The sequence below is a fragment of the Pungitius pungitius genome, chromosome 19 (assembly GCF_949316345.1).
Source record: "Pungitius pungitius chromosome 19, fPunPun2.1, whole genome shotgun sequence".
Lineage (NCBI taxonomy): Eukaryota > Metazoa > Chordata > Actinopteri > Perciformes > Gasterosteidae > Pungitius > Pungitius pungitius.
Window position 1 is genome coordinate 8450705 of NC_084918.1, and position 20144 is coordinate 8470848.

General features: G+C 44.7%; 1 protein-coding gene across 4 annotated transcripts in view; it reads left to right on the top strand.

The window, feature by feature from the left end:
• Positions 1–12203, top strand: part of mllt10 (MLLT10 histone lysine methyltransferase DOT1L cofactor) — a 36117-nt gene extending 23914 nt beyond the window's left edge. Inside the window, exons 11-20 of one of the 4 annotated variants that reach the window (XM_037455677.2) lie at positions 448–611; positions 3825–3942; positions 6253–6325; positions 7578–7771; positions 8424–8573; positions 8741–8796; positions 9031–9326; positions 9596–9616; positions 9777–9864; positions 10189–12203. In XM_037455677.2, the coding sequence (XP_037311574.2) occupies positions 448–611; positions 3825–3942; positions 6253–6325; positions 7578–7771; positions 8424–8573; positions 8741–8796; positions 9031–9326; positions 9596–9616; positions 9777–9864; positions 10189–10467 (1439 nt within the window). In that variant the 3' untranslated portion in view covers positions 10468–12203. The remainder of the gene's footprint in view (positions 1–447; positions 612–3824; positions 3943–6252; positions 6326–7577; positions 7772–8423; positions 8574–8740; positions 8797–9030; positions 9327–9595; positions 9617–9776; positions 9865–10188) is intronic. The other 3 variants (XM_037455678.2, XM_037455679.2, XM_037455680.2) reach the window with 3 other exon arrangements.
• The last annotated feature ends 7941 nt before the right edge of the window (positions 12204–20144 follow it).

Here is a 20144-nt window from a genome sequence, read left to right on the forward strand (position 1 = left end):
GTGTGTGTGTGTGTGTGTATATACACCCAATCTATGCTAAGTTTATTATACTTGTTTGAGTTTTTACAATCGCAAAGAAACCAAAATATCTGACCGCATACTCAGGCCCACATACTTAATTATGCATTCTGTTTGTTGATTTTATTAATCATGCATTGATTCGGTCAGATCTGTAATTTGTTCAAAAGTTAAATTTTTAGTAAATGATTTATCCACCAGCCATGTTTTAATTATTTCTAGCCAACACCAACAAACCCCGGAACCTCAAACTGAATTGGCTGAAGGGAAATGGATTTAATTATTTACACTGGTGTTTTTACTAAATCACACACTTTCATAATAAATACAGTTCCTTTCAAACCACTTTGCTCCAAATCATTGTTTAATGGCAATATTTAGATGAAGTCTTGACACTGTTAACTCCCGTTGTCTCTGATGCCTCCTCAGGTGTTTTCTCGGGTGCCGACGGGTCCTCGACGGGGGCGGGAGTGGTCGCCGCTGGCGGAGCCGGCTCCGAGTTGTCCCAGCAACAGCAGACCACACCTTCACTAGCCCCTCCCCCCTCTCCATTCACTGCCACCGCACCCCTCACCAGCACCGCCTCTGCACACGTGAGTCCCAACACTTGAACTGTGCTATAAACTCTTAATGCCCTCCGTGCACGCGCACACACGAAGATGCATGCTCATTAAACACACTCTTTCTCTATTTCTTACACACACACACACACACACACACAATCTCTCTCTACAACCTCCACGTTTATCAATTCACATCCCTTGTAGCTTTGAGCTGAGGTGCAGATAAACTGTGGGAACACAAATAAGCCAAAGCACTCTAATTAAAGGTCTTTCCAACCACGTCTCTCAGCACTATTATGAATCCGCGGCTTGTTAATTGGGTGTGAATTGTTTGTGTCCTGGCCTTGTATGGATTGTGTTTCCTCAGCAAGTTAATTGAGTTGCTGATATTATATGGTGCACCTGTGGAAAGGGCTTACAAGTTTATTCACACTAACAAAAAATGGTCTTTTTATATTTTTTCCCTAAACATGTCATTGGAACATATTTTACTCCCCTGCAGAATTTAGTTAAATTACAAAATAAATCAAATGAGTGTTTAACATTCCAATTTGATCCTCGGCCATTGATGTAACAGTTAAGCAGTTTTTTCTGATCAAAATACATTGCTTTGCTTATCCTGAGTGTTAATAGTTTGTGTGTCTGTCCCCCATTGGCTTAAATATATGCCAAAGTAAGGGCAGAGATTCTAATTTAATCAGCTCGCCCCCCCTCCAGTAATCGCTGTCGCATCTCCCCAAAAGAAAAGAAGAACTCATCTGTAATCACTGACCCTGGTGTCCATCCTTTCAAAACCTCCCCAAAGACCAAGCTCTGTCTCTGTCCACCCAACTCATTTTTCTCCCACGTCCACTTACCATCTCTCTCTCTCTCTCTCTCTCTCTCTCTCTCTCTCTCTCTCTCTCTCTCTCTCTCTCTCTCTCTCTCTCTCTCTCTCTCTCTCTCTCTCTCTCTCTCTCTCTCTCTCTCTCTCTCTCTCTCTCTCTCTCTCTCTCTCTCTCTCTCTCTCTCTCCCCTTCTCACACACATCCTCTTCTCTCTGTCCCCTTCCATTTCTCTTTTTCTCCCTCCGTTGTCCTGTGATGTAATGACATCTGACAAGCACCATAGTAGAGATGGAGGGATTGTGGCGAGTGTGTGTGTGTAGGGGGGGGGGGGGTTTCACTCTTGCCTTGAATTGGATGGCCTGGCCTTCGTTTTGCCCCGCTCCTCTCTACTTGGCACATGTTATAGCGGACGAGAGGCCAGGGGAAGCGCAGGATATTACTCCGGTGTGCAGTTGAGTGTAGCTGTGAGAGAGACTTAAACATATTTTTTCTCCTCCTTGTCACTGCTTTGTAATGCACGCATCTGGACACACCCTCCCAAGTCAAGTCTGCACAAATTATGCAACTAGACAGACCTGCATGTGCGTGTGCGTGTGTGACCATTTGCTATTTCTAGTCGGCTTTCAGCTTACCGTTTTTGGCCATCAGCCCAGGACAGTGAAAGGGAGTGAGAGAGCGACTTTGAATAAAATGAATGAAATATGAATGTTGATGGTGAAGGGGGCCGGGTTATGGCACTGAGGAGGGGGGGAGGGCTGTGAAAGAATGGATGAGAGGACCTGGTTTTAACTTTGATTTTCATATCTGACCGTGATGGGAGTTTCCAGGATGTCTTCCAGATTTCTATTATTTTAGACATACCAATTCCATGAGTTCATAAAAGGAGATTAAAGCTCTCTAGTGTTTGCACTAAAGTCTGTAAATGGATTGGACACAATACAGGATTTACCTGTGCACACTGCTTAGTTTGTTTTTTACCCTTTTTATTATTTAGTTAATTAATTTTGTAGGTATTTGGTTTTCTGCTCATTTGAAAAAATACTCTTGATTTATAGTTTTTCCAAATTGCTCAAATGTGTGTGGAACCAGAATATTTAAGCTCTGTCCCAATTTCTTACTATAAAATAATAACTTTTAGTCCAGTCGACGTGGCCGTAAAAACTCCGAAGCTCCAAACTAATTTTGAAAGAATAACTTCCGGTGAGTGAAAAAGTTTTTTTTGGTGTCACATTCTTCGGGTTGCAGAAGACAGTCAGCCATTTTGTTGTTTTGGATGACGCGATTCCCATCCGGATGCCCCGCCCTCGCGTTCTCGCCCCACCCTTCACTCCACGCTCCTTATTTGGGAAACGCCTTAATTGGATTAAACTCTGCATCAGGAACACTTTGTCAGCATGTCAGTGTGCTGTCGACGCACTCCGAGCCCCCGTGTGTGTGTGTGTGTGTGTCGGTAACAGAATAATGAGCCGTGGAGTCATAATATATCCAGGTTCTCTTTCCGTGGTATTTTCAAATCCAGATGAAATCTTTTATTTTTGTCATTTAAATAAATTTCAATGACATGAAATGATTTTTAAAATGGATTTTTTATGACAAAGCTGATAAAATAGTGAATATCAGATCCTTCCAATTCTCACCATTGATTCAAGAACTGAGGTTGAAATTAAATGCAGGCTCCATTGTGTGTTCAACAGCATGCTTTGCATGAAGATAATAGAAATAAAGTGAAAAGTCACAGCTTATCTGCACTGTAGAATAGACACACAACAAACACCTGTTACTATGAAACCGGAGATTTAAATATCAGTTTACTAACAAAAGTTCCTCACTCATCAGAGAAAATAATGCTTTGCTGCTTTTGATGAATGACTGATTTTTGGAATACCTATGTGATGTTAAAACAATGGAAATGAAGTGTGTTTTGTATCAGTTAATGGTTAGAGTCTTCTCTCAAGCATAAACACCCAAACTCTGGTCTCTGGACTACATTTGTTTACAAAGAAAATCTGTGTCTATCATTATTTAATTTTAATAATTTGTGTTTTGCAACATTGGGCGTGGGGAATTTGTAAATGCTACACATGCACTCTATAATTGATTATTCAAGAAAAATAATTGCATAATATTATTAGTAAATATTTAAAATACCAATTCATTGAAATAATCAAATTGTAGTTTTGAAATCAAATTAAAATACATTTTAATTCCATATTGATAATCTGCAATTTTATCAAAGCACTTTAATTGCATATTTCTCACTCCTCCCTTGTTTTCTGTCCATCTCTAAACTATACATTTTTCAATAAAGCCACAAATCCACCAAAAATAATAATGAAATCATTAAAAAACTGCCTTCTAAGTGATGCAAAACTACAATTTCTATCCCAGTGAAAACATGGCTTCTCTCTGCCTACAGGTGAGCGGTCTGCCAGCCTCCGTCTTCAACCTGGCCCCCTCCCACATGTTCGGCAACCGGCTGAATCCCAACTCGGCCATGGCGGCACTCATCGCCCAGTCCGAGGCCTCACCAGCAGGTACTGTGTGTGTGTGTGTGTGTATGTGTGCGTGTGCGATAATGGATAGGTCACTCCCCCTCAGTCCAACAGAGAGGTCAAAGGTCAGCACTCAGGATATCTTCAAGCTCCTCCCACTCAGCTCCAGTTACACGCCGGGATTGTTTCCCCCGGTTATCCGTCCTCTGTCGAGCTAACAAATACATACATATGTATGTGTGTGTGTGTGTGTATATAATGTATGTGTATTTTCAAACTCTGCTCTTAGCTGGAGCCGACGTAAAAGAGGAGAACAGGCAGCGGTGTGACGGGAGGAGGGGAGAAAGCCGGTAGCTGCCCTCCAATGGTTTCTCGCGTGCCCGGTGCAGAGGGGCTGATGAGGGAGTGAGACGGGGCTTTAGTAATCAGAGTAGCCGCTTCCTGATGCGAGACATCTGGTTGAACAGGGAGAAGAGAAGAAAGAGTAGAGACGGGAGAAGAGGAGAGAGAGTTAAGGAAGAAGGAGGAGGAGGAGGAGGAAGGTAGGTAGTTCCTGCTGCCGGTCAGCAGTCATCAGAGCCAGATCCACCCTGACCCGCGGGTCAACTCACTAATCAGGCTGAATGACGGGGGGGGCACAGGGGTGCATGAACGTGCATGCGCAACGGATTGAGACTAGGCAGGCTCTGTGTCTACAAAAGCGAGCTTTGTGTAATTCCTGGGGAAAAAAGTGTCACTCTTTTTTTTTTTTTTTTAGAAACAGAAAAACCCCATTTGATTCCCCATCAGATACATGTGTTTAGTTTGATTAGATGAAAAGCAGAATTTTTTATTAATTATGTGGAATGCCACCTGCATCCCTCTTCACACGTCTTATCTAATAGTAAAACGTCCATGAGCCAAAGAAATTGATGTATTCAAGGAGTCTGGGCTCATTTGTTGCAGCACAGGGATTCACACAGGAATGCACTCGTAGTCCATTGGCAGCTCAAGAAAAGCAGCCAAACTAATTCCGGTGACTATAAAATGGTAAAAAACCAGCAAAAATTTCGATACATATTCCAGATTATTGACCGATAGATCGGTAGACTCACTGCACCTCACGCTGCCCCTCACTCCCCACTGTGACGTTGTGTGCACACGGCGGCGTACAGCACGTGTGAGCGGGAAGTTGTAGTAAGGGTCATGTGAGCACAAACGTGCAAGGTGTGCGTGTGTTTGTGTGCGTGGAGGCTGTTTGCTTTGGCAGCGCGCTTCTCTTTGCTCCTCGAGTGTCTGGTGGGGAGCTGCCAGGATGGAAGGCGTTAGGAGAGAAAGGACTTGGAGAAGAAGGGCGATCGAGGGACTAGAGCGGCGACCCGGCGAGGGTAAAAGCCGCCTTAAGTAGAGGGGAGTTTGTGTGCGTGTGTAAATGCAAAAGTGTGTATGTGCGTGTGTGCGCGCGCGCATGTGTGATTCATTACTCTCACTGAGGGAAAATGAAAAGAAGCGCCTGGCCCGGGGCCCAGAGGGAGGAGGCAGAGACCCTCGGACAACGTGGAGGGAGAAACGCACACGCAGTTTGAATGAAGGCTGCCGGGTGAAAGATTACACTCAAAAGAATTAATGTTTGTCTCTTTTAGTTTTGTCGTTCCAAACATTTAGTCTCCAGAAGAAAGAAAAAAACACCTAAGAGTTTTATTGGGGACGAGGACAATAGCGCTTTTGGGTACTTGTGTAGCGCGAGTCCTCCGTTAGACCTCGACTTGCGTTACAAAGCTTGGACTATAAGGAGTATATATATATATATAATATATAAATGTGTATATATGCGATTTGTGAATGAACTGACAACCCTAATTCCAGATATAGAGCATAAGGAAATCCAATCGTATTAAATTACATGTTACATGTCAAAGTCCTGTTCAGAAGAACTTCTCTTAGAATCCAGAAAGCTCATAAAACTACACTCTATAATATGTTTGAGATGTTAAAAAGCCCCCCGGGGAGCACTGATTTTAAAATGTCATTCGGGATTGTGAAAGAGCGCCAATGAGCAGCGAACATTTATACGGCACAATCGAATGACCCGTTATCTGACAGCAATAACCGGGAGATAAATGAACACCGTTTCACTGAGTAGAAGCTGGGTGCAGGAAGCGCAGTTAACCAGGCCGCCGATCGCCGTCCAGAATAAAACCAGAAGAGCTCGGGCTTCCTTCCTGTTGGTCAGGTGTTAAAGAGAAGTTAGCTAAAAAAGGCCGACCTGTGTTTTTACATATTAAGTGTTTTTAGCTAAAGCTGCCTTCTCTTGGGCTTAGTCCTAAATTTAAAATTATGTGTGTGTGTGTGTGTGTGTGTGTGCGTGTGTAGATCAGGAGGTGGGAGACGGCGGCGTCGGATCTCAGGGCTTCTCCATAAGAGCTTCTCCCAAGACCACCCCGCGGTGAGTGTGCACACACACACACACAGATACCCCCCCCCCACTTCCCCCACCCATCCGTCGCCATTTACATTCCTCACTGCCCCCCACCCCCTTCAACCATCCCCCCTCTCTGCTTTTCCCTCCTCTGGCCCCTCGTCTACTCTCTCTTCCTCTGATTCCTCACACACACACACACACACACACGTGCACAATCTCCCTTTCGCTCTCGCCCCTACAGGCAATTTTCGCTCTCTCCGCCAACGATAACTTGTGTTTTTGAAGGGGGTAACCATCCTTCAACTCCAGTTAGAATTTTCTTTTCACCTTTTTTTTTTCTTTAATCACTCATGGAAGGACAGTCTGATGATTTTCTGCATCTCCTTCATTTGGAAGTATTTCAATGGATCTCTCAGGATGGGAATATTGATGATACAAATCCATTTTTACTTGTTTCCACTTTATGGGATGGATAGTTTCACTTGACGAGGTTGGTTCCAATAAACATAATACTAGTCCTTTATTTTCTTACACTTCACCTGTAATATTTCGCCTCTTGTGTTTAGGAAAATTTGTGTTCGTGTGAAGGCGTTGCATTTCATTTAAAAAGAAAATATTGTTACAGAAAACATAGGTGTCAGAGAGGATGACATTTTGAATACCTTACGTAATATGTTGTGGAACAATTAAGTGTCTCAATATAAATATCGCTGCCATTTCACAGGAATTAGACTGTGACATTTACACTCAAAATGTGGGTGTATCTAAGTTTGCAGTGTGATTAAAAGGTGGAAATAATCTTGCCTTTACTTTCCGTTTCTTCCCCTTCCACATAAAGCTCCTCGCGTCCCCTCTACTCGCTCCTGCTGTCCCTCATTCCCCCTCGTTCACACTCAACAGATTGTCTTGCCGTTCACACACACACACACACACGCACACGCACACGCACACACACACACACACACACACACACACACACGCATACGCACACACACCGATTTATCGCATCAAGACAGTCCACTTCCCTCTGTCTGTCTTTCGCTCTTGCATATCTTCCCCCCCCCCCTCGTCCTCACACACTCAGACAGAAAGCCTGGCCCCTTTTCATTACAGGCGACTGTAACAACAAATTGATGTAGTTTTATAGCCAGCAGTGTCTATGTTTGTCTGACGTTTATGTTGGGTCGTTAATCTCCCCATTGACCTCTCTATCTCTATCTCTCTCTCTCTCTCTCTCTCTCGCTCTCGCTCTCGCTCTCTCTCTCTCTTCCTTCAGCTCTCCCATTGGCGGCCTGCAGATCCGCTATGACTCCTCGGGGTCGTTGCCGGGGCCGGGGCTTGGGTTGCTAGGGGCGGGGGGAGGCGGCGGGGAGGCGTTGCCCCCGGTGGCCACCAGCATTGAACAGCTCCTGGAGAGGCAGTGGAACGAAGGGCAGAGCTTCCTGCTGCAGCAGGGAGCGCAGGGAGATGGTGAGAACACACACACACACACACATCATTTGAGGTATTTTTAATGTAGAGTTGATGCATTAAGTAAGTTTATTTGTATAGCTCATTTCAACAACAAAGCCAGCAAAACATAAGAAAAACATACATAGAATACTATTTGAATACCATTCTTCTGGTACTTGTTGCACATTTCTGACCAAACCAGAAAAGTATTGTTCTAATATCCAACTTATTTCCTCCTTCCTCACTTTGCTTTCTTTCTCTCTTCCTATCAACTGATCCATCACATTTTTACCTTCACTTTATCTGCTGTTGGTGTAGGTGATCTTCCCCTCTGAAGATCGTAGCAGGGATCTAAAATGCTAAAACGGGGAATGGGGCCTAGTTGTTGAAGAGGTCGTCCTTCATCTGGAGGGTTTACGTTGCTGTGTGGGCAAATTGTCCAGCTCCTGTCCCTGCTCACAGAGTTGTCCTTGTTCTGCAGCTGATCGTGACCTCTGACCCACCTCTGTCTCTCAGTTACTGGTTATTTGAACAAAGTAGTGTGGATGCTCAGCCTTAAAAAGTAAAAATGGCGTCAGAAAGTCGAGGCACCGTGACTCACAAAGTGCAACCCTGGAATTTTCTGATCAATCTGTTTTGTCCCCCTTCATGTCTCTCTCTGTCTCTGCAGTGGTGGGCATGTTGAAGTCTCTCCACCAGCTGCAGGAGGAGAACCGGAGGCTGGAGGAGCAGATTAAGACTCTGACCATGAAGAAAGAGAGACTGCAGCTTCTCAGTGCTCAGCTATCGGTGCCTTTCACCTCAAGCATGACCTCCTCCGGTACGTGTACACACACACACACAAGTTAGTTAGTTCATCCATCAGTTCATTGAGCAAATATGATCCTAAAACCTTTTTGTGTTTCATATTTAATCAAACACCCTACAAAATAGAATATATTTTTTGTTTTCTGACTTTAACAATAATCAGCTGAATTTGTGTTGCAGATATGAAAGGAGGCCATTTGGGAGCCACTGACTCTTCTTTCCCAGTGGCAGCTCAGGTAAACAAACATCCAGCAGTCCCTTTCAATCTGTTCATATAACCACAAAGTCAAGCACTACAGACACATCATCGATGTAATAACTGAAAAATGAAGTCAGCTTCGGTAAAATGAGCATCAGAAGTTTGCATCCGTGAGGATGAGTCCCGCTTTTACCCGTCATTACACGGCAAACGATATGGAGTCCAGCGATCGGTTAAAACATGGGTGATTAATTACATTCCTCTCTCTCAGGACGGCGCGTCGTGTGGTGGCCACAGCAGCAGTGGCTCCACCTCGTCTCTCTCCACCCCTCCCTCCGTCTCCCAGAGCCCGCCGCTGCTGAACGGGGTCGCCGCCGCGGGAGCCGGCCCCGGCCGGCTGGGCGGGGTGGCGGGGCTGATGGGGGCTCTGGGCGCGGGCAGCGCACTGGGCATGGCGGGAATCGTCGGGGCGCTGAACGGCGTGATCCAGACGCCGCCGGGCGCCGCCGGCCCCCACGCACACGCCACGGGGGCGGCTACGGGCGCCACGTTGACCGTTAACAACGGGTACGTCCGCAGGCGGCTTTTTATTGCAAAACATTGGTTAATAAACAGGAAGGCATGAGAAGACAATTAAACGCGACAACAGGCGCAAGTGCAGAGCGATGCTCAGTAGTGCTGCAGCGGCTCTCAAGTTGATCATAGCGTCGTTGCCCGCGCTGACGCATCAGCCACCCCGACAAGGCCGCTACCGCCGCGAGATGTTTGAGTGTGAGCTTCATCGCGTCCTCTCTTTTTGTTTGTTCCCTTTTTGCATGCGCGTCGGATTCTTGCAGCTCAACGTCTAGTAAGAGCAGGTGAGCAGAGAGTCGGTTCATTCATTCTGATGAATACTCGTCCTTCAGCGGCCCGGCCTTGAGCTGAAGGGGGGGGGGGGGGGGTGTCTCCCTGACCTGTTGATGTGTAGTGGGTTACAGCGTATTGTGCTCACTGCGAGTTGTGTCTTTGTGTCGTCAGCGCCGCGCGGCTCGGCCTGCTGTCTGAGCAGCACAGACTCCTGCAGCAGCATCAGCTCCAGCAGCTGCTGTCCTCACACCCGTCAGCGGTACGACACACGCGTGCACTGGCAGGCTTACAACTCTCTGCCATCACCACTCTCACCCCGTTAAAGACACTCAACGACACTGACCAACAATTTCCCATTGGACATAAGCCTAAATCACCAAGCTCATTAACTTTTTTTTTGTTTTTTTTCTCCCCTGCTCACCCCACTTTCCCATCACCCATTGTTCTCTTCTATATTTTCCTCTCATTTTCCCTTTTTTCCCTAAAACATTCACGTTATACTTTTTTTCCTCTGGCTTTCTTCCATGCTCTCTCTCCCCTCCCTTTGCTCTCTCCTCCCTCCCTCCCTCCCTGCCTCCCCCAGGAGCAGCAGCAGGTGTTTTTCTACCAACTGATGCAGCAGCAGCAGGACCTCCAGCAGCTGCAATCCCTCTCCTCCTCTGCCCAGATTCCCTCCATCCCGCTCTCCTGCCCTCAGCTGCCCATCGGCAACCTGCTGCCCAGCGGCCAGGGCCAGGGCACCATCACCGCCAACCCCTTCCTGGCGATGCAGCACGCACACGGTGACACGCACGCCTCGGGGGCTCAGAAGCCGCGGCTGGCCGAGAAGGCCGTGGGCGTCGCGGGGCAAGAGAAGACATGACGGCAGATGCCCTCTGTGTCTCGGTTGTCGAGGTTCTGTTTTTGTTTTGTCTTTTTTTTTTTGTTAATAAATATGCAGAGTCTTCAGGAGATCGGCCTGTTGGTCAACTTTGTGGTTCAGCGATGAAAACCAGTCACCAGCTCTCAGTAGTGGACTTTAGTCAGGTTTTATTTTTGATTGAACTGATTTCAGGTTACAGTCTTAAGATTTTGTCTTCATTTGTACTATTTATGTCCATCCCATTTTAGATTTTATCTCCTTTTTTTAAGCTTTAGTGCAGCTTCAGGTTCTTATTGTCATATTTGGGATGATGATTTTCATTTCACTGGTTCATTTACTGGTAGCAACTTAGTGTTTGGTTAAATAAGCACATGGTGTGTCTGATCTCTTCTCTCCACAGAAGAGTTAACAAACAGCTCAGCCTTTAGAAACTGAGTTTCTCTTCATATTGTTTTTCCTTCAATCTCGTCACATTACTTTTTTTATATTTTTGCTGTGTCATGTTTGAGGTTATTTTTGTGCAACATTTCGTCTGTTTTCCTTTGTCTCCCTATTTCCTCTCTGCTTCTCCATCCTCCACACTGGCAACCATCTTGGCCTGGTCTCTCTGCCGTCTCACTCTCAGGGGCCTCAACTCACGAGCTAGCACACAACGAACTAAAAACGAAACGAGGAGAAAAGAAAATCACTGAAATACATGTGTGTGTGTAAAAAAAAAAAAGAGAAAAAAGGAACTACCACAGCCCACCACAGGACTTAACGGTAGCAGATGTATGTTTGGCATCTGTCTCGCAGCGATCCCGAGGGGAATATTGGGTGAGAGGCTTGTGAAAACCTCCCACATGTTCTCGCTGTTGCCTGTGTCCTCCCGTCTTTCACTGTTTGTGCAGAGCCGTTAACGTCAGTGAGCCGAGGCTCACGTGGTCACCGCAGAAGCCTTGCTTCCGACTGTCTCTTCTCTGGGCCAGATGCAGGCGGCTCACTCAGGAACTGTGAAATAAAAATGGTGAATGTTCAGATGAACGTATCGATCCACACGGCACAGACTCACGGGGTTAGATATTATGCAGTTGGGTGTCGGCGCGTGGAAGTCGTATCATTTCATCTTCCTGATAGGCTGGTCCTGCTGCACCTACCTCTCCAGCAGGACCAGCCTATCAGGACCTACAAGGCCGACAGCAGCGGCCGCTGATAGAGCCCCACGACCACGACTGGCCAATCAGGGTCCAAACCCAAGTGCCTGAGGCCAAGGCAGGCAGGCAGGCAGGCAGGCAGGCAGGCAGGGAGGGGTGGGGGGGCGGATTTGTTTCCTTTTACCTGTGTCCCTGTCACTCAGCCAGATTTTTCACAACGCTACTGGTAATTAAGCTGCGTTGCCAAGGCAACAGATTACGAATAGACTTTGTAACGTCAGGCTGGACGTGCGGTGTCTTTAATAACACCAGGAAATAATTTTCTGCTGCTTTCTCTAATATCGAAGCCAACTTTGTGTTGTGCTTTTTATTTATTAGGAGATTTTGTGTAACGGGCATAAGAAGATATATTTTAAAAGCCCGCTGGTGTTGAAACTGGACATCGTTTTGTACTACTGTGTAAAGTTTTTATTTTTTGTATTTTTATTTTCCCTCGTACAGTCAAGTCTCGCTGTGAACCGTTTAATAACTTCTACTCCGTGTTGTGTTTTTCAAAGCTAAAAGCTACTTGCTGATGGGGGGGGGGGGGGTTGTGTATTGCTCTTTGTAGGAGGGAGGAAGGGTGTCATGGCGGGGAAGGGGGGGGGGGTGTTCAGTGGCACAGTTTTTACCTCGTTAAGTGTACATAAACCTTTCTCATTGGCCGTTGTACATAAGTGATTGTGATTAGCTGTGCTGGTGTGAAGGAAAGCCAATAAAGCCTCAATTTGGGTGGGTGTGTGTGTGTGTGGGTGGGTGGGTGTGTGTGTGGATTTTTAGGACCGACACAAAAGGTTTAACAGTGACTGGACACACAAAGTATTAATTTATTTTTATATGTGCAGGGACATTGTGTTTCTTTTTCTAAGTTTTGCACCATATTCTTGATGAGTCAATTTATACTCTGCACCGTGTTGTGTGCACGTGTGATGTGTGCACACATTTCTTTGGATACATTTTGTACAATTGGAAAATAATGGGAGCTGGTGGGAATCTGACATTGTATTTCAAAACACCAAAATAAAGAAACACTATGGATGAATTAAGAGAAGCATTCTTTTTCTTTGTATCAAGGAAAATATACATAAGAAATTATAAAATCTAAGGTTTCTTTTGAAGTTTGAAAAGATTTTATTTCCTTTTAACTCCAACCTAAATATGCTGACTTGAAATGTTTATTATATATAGAAATATATATTCTAATTATATAGAAACCACTGTATTTAAAAAAAAAAATTTAAACATGCATATTTGCACTGAACATTCTTTTTATCTTGCTCTTTTTTAAAATAGACAAATGTACGCTGCAATTCAGCAAAATTTCCCTCCTGAGGTTTAAATTGTAAAATTGTATAGATAATATATAGAACATATGCAAAACTCAAGACGGTACCGTTGACTTCCACCAATAGATCACACCTTATTTTAAATGCACAATCCATAAGATTATAAAAATGTTATATATAAAGCATGAATGCAGGGTAAATATAGGCAATTATTAAAACAAGTATGTTTTTAAAGTTAATTGACACGGTATGTGTACCTGGTTTATATTATTATTCATTAATTATGTTGAATATCATGGAAGAGATGGCAGCAGGATGTGATTTATTCAGAAACAAGGGGCAGGAAAATGAAAAACCATCAAGTGCCAATAGAAGCTGAACATCTTTAAATTTAAACAATGTGCTTCAAGGCTTCTTCTGCCTCCCCCCCCCCTAAAATAAAGCTGATGACTTCCAGCTGCCAAGAAACTGTGTGTGTGTGTGTGTGTGTGTGTGTGTGTGTGTGTGTGTGTGTGTGTGTGTGTGTGTGTGTGTGTGTGTGTGTGTGTGTTAGAGGTGGGGGCACCATTCTGCTACATCTGCTTCTGCCCTGGTAATTAAAAGCTCACTTTCCTCCTGCACCCTTGCTCCCCCCCAAAATACCCACCTCCCCCCCCCCCCCCTCCCATCTCACACATACAAACCCACGCACAAAAACAAACACACACAGGCGAATAATCTAACCTGCATTCAACAACACAACCCCCTTTCTCTGCTCTCAAGCACTTGCTCACTCACCCCTCCCACCACCAAACATCCCTCACCGTGTGTGCCCCCCCCCCCTCCCCGCTCACTATCAGCCCTGTCAATCAAAGCCACGCTGTTTAAACAGCTCCTACCCCACCTCCACCACAACAACCCCCACCCAGGACCTTCTCTTTTATAAGCCTCCACCATCAGAGCTGTCTCCCCTCCCACCTCCCCCAGTAATAGCAGCACCCCGCGCACGCACGCACGCACGCGCACGCATGCACAAACATAGGGCAGAGCTGCTGTGTCCATCATCGATCACACTTCCACAGAAACCTTCCCCCGAGGGGTGGGAGGCCTTACCAGCTGACTGAGGACCCCTGTGTGCTGCCCAACCAGGTGCCTGATCACAAAGTCAAAACACTACTAAGCCCTGGTGTTAGCAGACAGGAGATCTCTCTCGCGCGCGCACACAGACACACGCACACGCACTGAGCAGATAGCCGGCCTGCAGGCGGGTTAAGCTCTGGATGATTAGGCAAATGTAGGGGCAGATATCTGGAGCTGCTGTCACTGAGGAATGCTCTGCAGCAACGTGGGTACCTGCTCCTGACTGAGCAGGCTGTGAAGGTTTGAGCCTCTTGTCTGGTGGTATTCATCCTCCTCCTTCCAGGCATTTCAATAGGTTTGCGTCTTTCAGAAGCAACAAAGCCGGAGGACAAAACTGCTGCCAAGAAAGCTTGAAGCAGAGAGGAAGCAAAGAGGATAAACCTTGATTTAATTCAGGGTTTTATTTGTCCTGATTGTATCCATAAAAATAAAAAAAATGGCACAAATGCAAATGGTTTGTATGTAAACTACAATGCTTTTAAAAAAAAAAATTAAGATACATCCCAAATGATGGACAACTAAACACACACAATAAATAAATATATAATATTTGAAGAAAAGGTTTCTGTGAGGATGACTACAGACAACATCTTGAAGAAAATATCTGGTTCTAAAAATCTTGAATTACTGTTTAAATGCAAACACCAGGCCCGTCGATGACGACCCCAAAAATGCAGCGTCAAAGAGAAGCCGGTGTTTTGGGGATGTGTGATAATCAGAGCACAACTATTTACAAATGCTCACAGTGTTTGGTACCGACATATAACCCCCCGAAGAAACTGCTCAGACGTCACACACAGAAATAAAAGCAAACTATAAAACACGTTAACCGAGGGCCACGAGTAAGTCCTGCACAGGTTTTGTCATATGTTTGGTAATTCAGTGAAATTATTAAATTAGCCTCAAACAGAGAGCAAAGAGCAATAAAGAGGCTGCGTGTTATAAACCATTAGCAGGAGGAGGCAGCCGCTGGTGTGTACAGTAATAATGCAGTGTAAATCATCACAGAGGGGCTGCCATTAGGAGCCTTTGACCCTGGACAGGAACCTGCAGTCAGCTGCCAGGGGCCCCGATCCGGGACCCGAGTGGAACCAGATCCTGCGACCAGAGGTGTTTAGGCCCGGGGGCAGAAGGAAGAGGAGTATGAGGAGGAGGAAGGGGGCAAGGAGTGTGTGGAGGGAACAGCTGAGGAGATTCCCAGGGTAAGTGGGTGGATGGTTGTGTGTGTGTGTGTGTGTGTGTGTGTGTGAGCCCCCCACAGGTCTCTCTCCTGTAGCATAATGGTAGCGAGGAGAAGCAGCAGGCCTCAGCCTCATCCCTCTTCAGTCCCAGATAACTCAAATTATTCTGCTGGAGCCCCCCCCCCCCCCCCCCCCAGCCCGAACACACACGTAAACACACACACACACACACACACATTCCTCTCAGTATCTTCTCTCTGTCTGCCTCAGTTTAGTGACCTTTGATGATGCATAAGCAATTATAGACACACAAAAAATGACAAATTACAGTGAATGTAATATAAGTGTACTGCAACATCAATTATTTTATTTTGAAAGTCAAAACCGGTCTTGTTGTTGTTGTGTTTAAGCAACTTCAAATGTATCTCCTCTGTAGAATATGTACAACAACAACCATGTGCACATGTGAGTCAATGCAGAGAAAAAGAGTGTTTGAGTCATATTTTACCAGACGAGCAATTTCATTTAGATGTTTTACAATAATCCATGACACTAATAATACACGCTATACCGTTTAGCTGAGGTTGTCCTGCATAATTTCAGCTGATTACTAAAAATATAGTACAATTGCAGGGAAAACTGCAAACTAATATATGAATATAAATATGACGTAACATATTTTAATTAATTCATTTAGAAGAAGAAAAAAAATCACCACCTATGAACCTACTTACCAACAATGGTAAATGGCCCAACGACTCAGATAATTACAAATTGAAAAAGTCCCTCAAATACATACCAGTAGTTAATTTCACGTATATTTTAGATCAAATCAAAACGTTTTTTGAAAGGGTCTAACAAAGAAGTAAAAGGCTAAAAAGTAATCGAATGTGTTGAACACAAAAGGCAGTATGAATGACAATAAAAGCTGTTATATGTGCGCCGTGTGCGGGGGAGAGGCTCCAGTCCGCCTCGCTCGCGGGTCTCAGCGGCTCGCGGTCCGCCGTCCTGCAGCGCGCAGAGCACCGCCGGGCGGCCGCCGAGCCGGTCCCGCCCCGCTGGCCGCGGAGGCTTCCACTACCCGCGCGGAGAAAGGAGCTGAAAATAAAAAAATATATTTAAAAAAAACCGCAGACCCCACGGGGAGCATAACTCCACTGTGGGCCAAGAGCTTATAAATTGTCAACGTTGACGGGAGGGGATTTGAATAAGTCGTCGTGTGTTTTCTGCTATTCCCCCTTGAAAGGGGAAATGCAGCTCTCTCTGCGAGGGGAGACGCGTCCCAGCAGCAGCGCGCGCTTTTACGCGAGGATTCCGCGTGGATCTGATGACGAGCTGTTACGACCTCCAGCAGACTGAAAAGCACGAAAACCGGGGGGGGGGGTTCTTTCCAATCTCCCCCGAAATATTTGTTGTAAAACTGATTTTTCCTGAAAGCGATACGTGTATTCATTACAAAAATACATTTGCCAGCATTAATCTTTATTTTAAGGCATTTGTGGATGGGGTGGTAGTTCCTATAATTATATTTTTGTGACCTCCTACAGTAAACCTCTAGTATTACTGTATTTTATAATAGTCATAAATTTACCCCTAGGTTTTCGGTAACATTTTTTTTTCTCGAGTTGATTCATTGGCCACTGCATTAGTATAACATGAATATATTTCCATTTGATTAGGGTGTTTTGCTGTGATGTTTTTGTCTTGGTAAAATGCACAGCCTCCCATCTGTAATGGCGACCTCCGGTGTGCTGTTTTGAAGACCATCGACCAAAGCAGCCAACTTGCAAGGAAGCCACATGACCCACAGAAATTCACTAAATTATGTATAAATTCAATTACTCATCGAGAAAGCCAGTTTCTTCTTGAAATTTGACATATTCAGGCTTTGGCTTCTATGCCATGTTGCTTTTAAAAAAACATCTATAGGCTATAACATTTCCCCAGTGTGGTGCAAATTGGACAAAAAAAGATCTATTTAGAGACCAACAGGGATGTTTCAAGTATCCACAGAGACCTGTTAAAAGAATACAGCAAACATTCATGATCCACCCACAACCCACCTAAAGGCTCACACACACACACACACACACACACACACACACACACACACACACACACACACACACACACACACAAACTACTCATAAATGTTATCTGTTTTCCCCAAAGTTCACATTCAACCTGGACAAGGAGGAATAACCCTATATTGTATTCCCATACATTTCCTGTATTTACCTTCGCTGTGAATAGGCCCAGCGTGAAAAATGAAACACCATTACAAGGTGGTGCTGGCAGAGATAAATGTAATCTTGTGGGGTTATAATGAATGTGACAGGATATAGATCTGAGATGAGACCGGGTTTGATCGTCAGGTAAAAATAGATCAGTCACTGGCAGATCATTACTGATAATTACTCTAAAATGATTGGCTATGTGAGAGGTCTATCTTATTAAATAATTCTGCTTCTGAGTGATGGTGAGTTGAGGAAATTTCATGCCTGTGTTTCCATGTAAGAACCCAAGATAAAAATAATAGTTGTTATTAATACTTTTTGTTAACTTGTTGTCATGTTTACATGTCTGATTGTTGCTGACTTTGTTGGTTTCAGCTCAAAAAGCGTTGTGCGTGAGCAACAATAACCCTAAAATCCTCGGATATTCATCCTCTGACCAACCAGTATGTGTTGATTAGCTAATAAAAATCATTTAAAAGTCGCAAGAGCAGGAGGAAGGGTCACACGCACTCACACAAACAAAAACTGTTGAGACCTAAGTGCCTTGCTCAAGGACCCTGCACTGGATTGTAAGGAATCGCTAGATTAGCCTCCATCCCCGTGGAGGATCAGACGCTAGATTTCCAGGATTGAAATCAGAACATGGGAGGCCGAGGAGTCCAACTGCTGCTGCAATCACAATAAATGAGCCAACTACGAGCATGTAGAGAGACCTGGGATTCCTCCAACGGCAACAGCAGTTAAACGGTAAAGAAGGCAGCCTCATGGCACAGGCTGATGTGTGTGTGTGTCTGTGTGGGAGTGTGTTGAGAGAGGGAGAGAGAGCCCTCCCCCTTCCCCCGGTTCATCCACCTATCAGCAAGCTTCTTTTATTATGCAGACTGGAGACCCCTGGGCTGGAGGGGAAGGTTAGTGTGTGTGTGTGTGTGTGTGTGTGTGTGTTCTTTGGAAATAGAGGGTATACCTACGAGAGCAAACACAGCTGATTCAGTATGTTTCTGCTCACAAATGGGAGAAAAAGGCCAAGCAGAGGTGAAAAGTTAGAGAGAGAGAGAGAGAGATTTGTGTGTGTAAATATTTGTGTGAATGAGTTGCATCAACTGCGATGAGCTCTTTCGAGTGTGTGTGTGTGTGTGTGTGTGTGTGCCGTTTGAACACGTGATCGCACACAGACCTCGATAAAAGGCTAAAGGCTAAAGAGTCGCATCTCGTGTCTCTGAGTCTCACAACAGATTAAGACACAGGTAGCCTTTATATCACATATGTTTGCTTCATTCATTGCAGGAAATGACGTTCCCCTCAAACAGAGACACTATTTTGAGAGAATATGTCTTTTAAATAAATTGATTTAAAGTGGTATTTTTTATTAAAGCTTTGGATCTTGCTGTCAGAAACTAAACCCAAATGTTCTAGCGTCACAAATGGGAAACCACAACTATGCTACAAATCAGATTGTGCTCTTTACCGCAATGCAATAATCTTAAGTAACTACTTTATAATAATAGTATACAGTAAAATATGTGAAAAGCTGGTACAATAAAATACTTTGTGGAAGCTGTTCTCCAACATTTTCAGGCCTGGGGCCCCTGTAACGAAGCATTCAGACCATAATAACAATTAGATCAGATTAGATCAATCTGATGTAGACTATTATTCTCTTGTTGGTGAACTTTATGTCATTATTTAGTATATTTTTTCTGACAATAATTTATACTTTTTGAATGTTGGACTTTTACTGCTTTACTACTTTTAATTATTTTGTTAGTTTACGTAAGGAGACAACCCAACTCTTTGGGGCGGCTTCTTGACTCTGCTACACTATATGTAACAGAGAACATGCAAATCTGCACAGACACCCGCCTGAATTACATAGGCCTCAATAATCCGCCCTGACGCACATGGTTACATAAGAGTTTAAAATAACTAGGCGGTGTACAGGAAGAGATATTTCTGATATTAGAGAGCAGAATCTCGCCTGTCTGCTGACACACTTTAGTGGCACAAATGGGGAAGCTGTGGTCTAATCTTTTAAAAGTCCCAGGGTAATGTTGGAAATGGTCAGAGGGGAAGGGAAGAGGGGGATGGAAGAGGGATAAAGGGAGGGAGGGGAGGAGAGAAACTCAATCTAAAGCACCAGGTGCACCTTTTGTCGACATAATCTCCCAACCCTTGAGACCGCGCACACACTGGCCAACATATACAGCCTTTCATACGTACACATGCTGCTTTTTCGACCGGGGGATTTGGATGCTGGGTCGGTTTGGGTCGTACGTAAAAGGGGACTCGCAGGTCACCGCGCCGCCACAACAGGGTTTGGTCCATTTGGATTCAGCCACGCTTAAGGTGATAATCAATAGGACAAGACCTTTAACATTGCATTATAGGGACAATACGGATTTATCACAAGTGAAGATTGTGTACAAATAATTTCAGGGCAAAATAATGCCTGTGCAGATTAATAGGAATTAGAGGGGGGGGGGGGGGGCTACATCTTTTTTAGGAAATGCTGTCACATGTTGAAACACCCACATGAATTTTGAGCAAAAAGTGCTTTCATGTGGGAGCCAGTTTTAACATATTATTCTGACATCAACAGTGTCTATATAAAATATATAAGATATGGACATACTAAAACATAAATGACATACATAAATCTGAGGACAATTTGAAGTGTTTATTAAT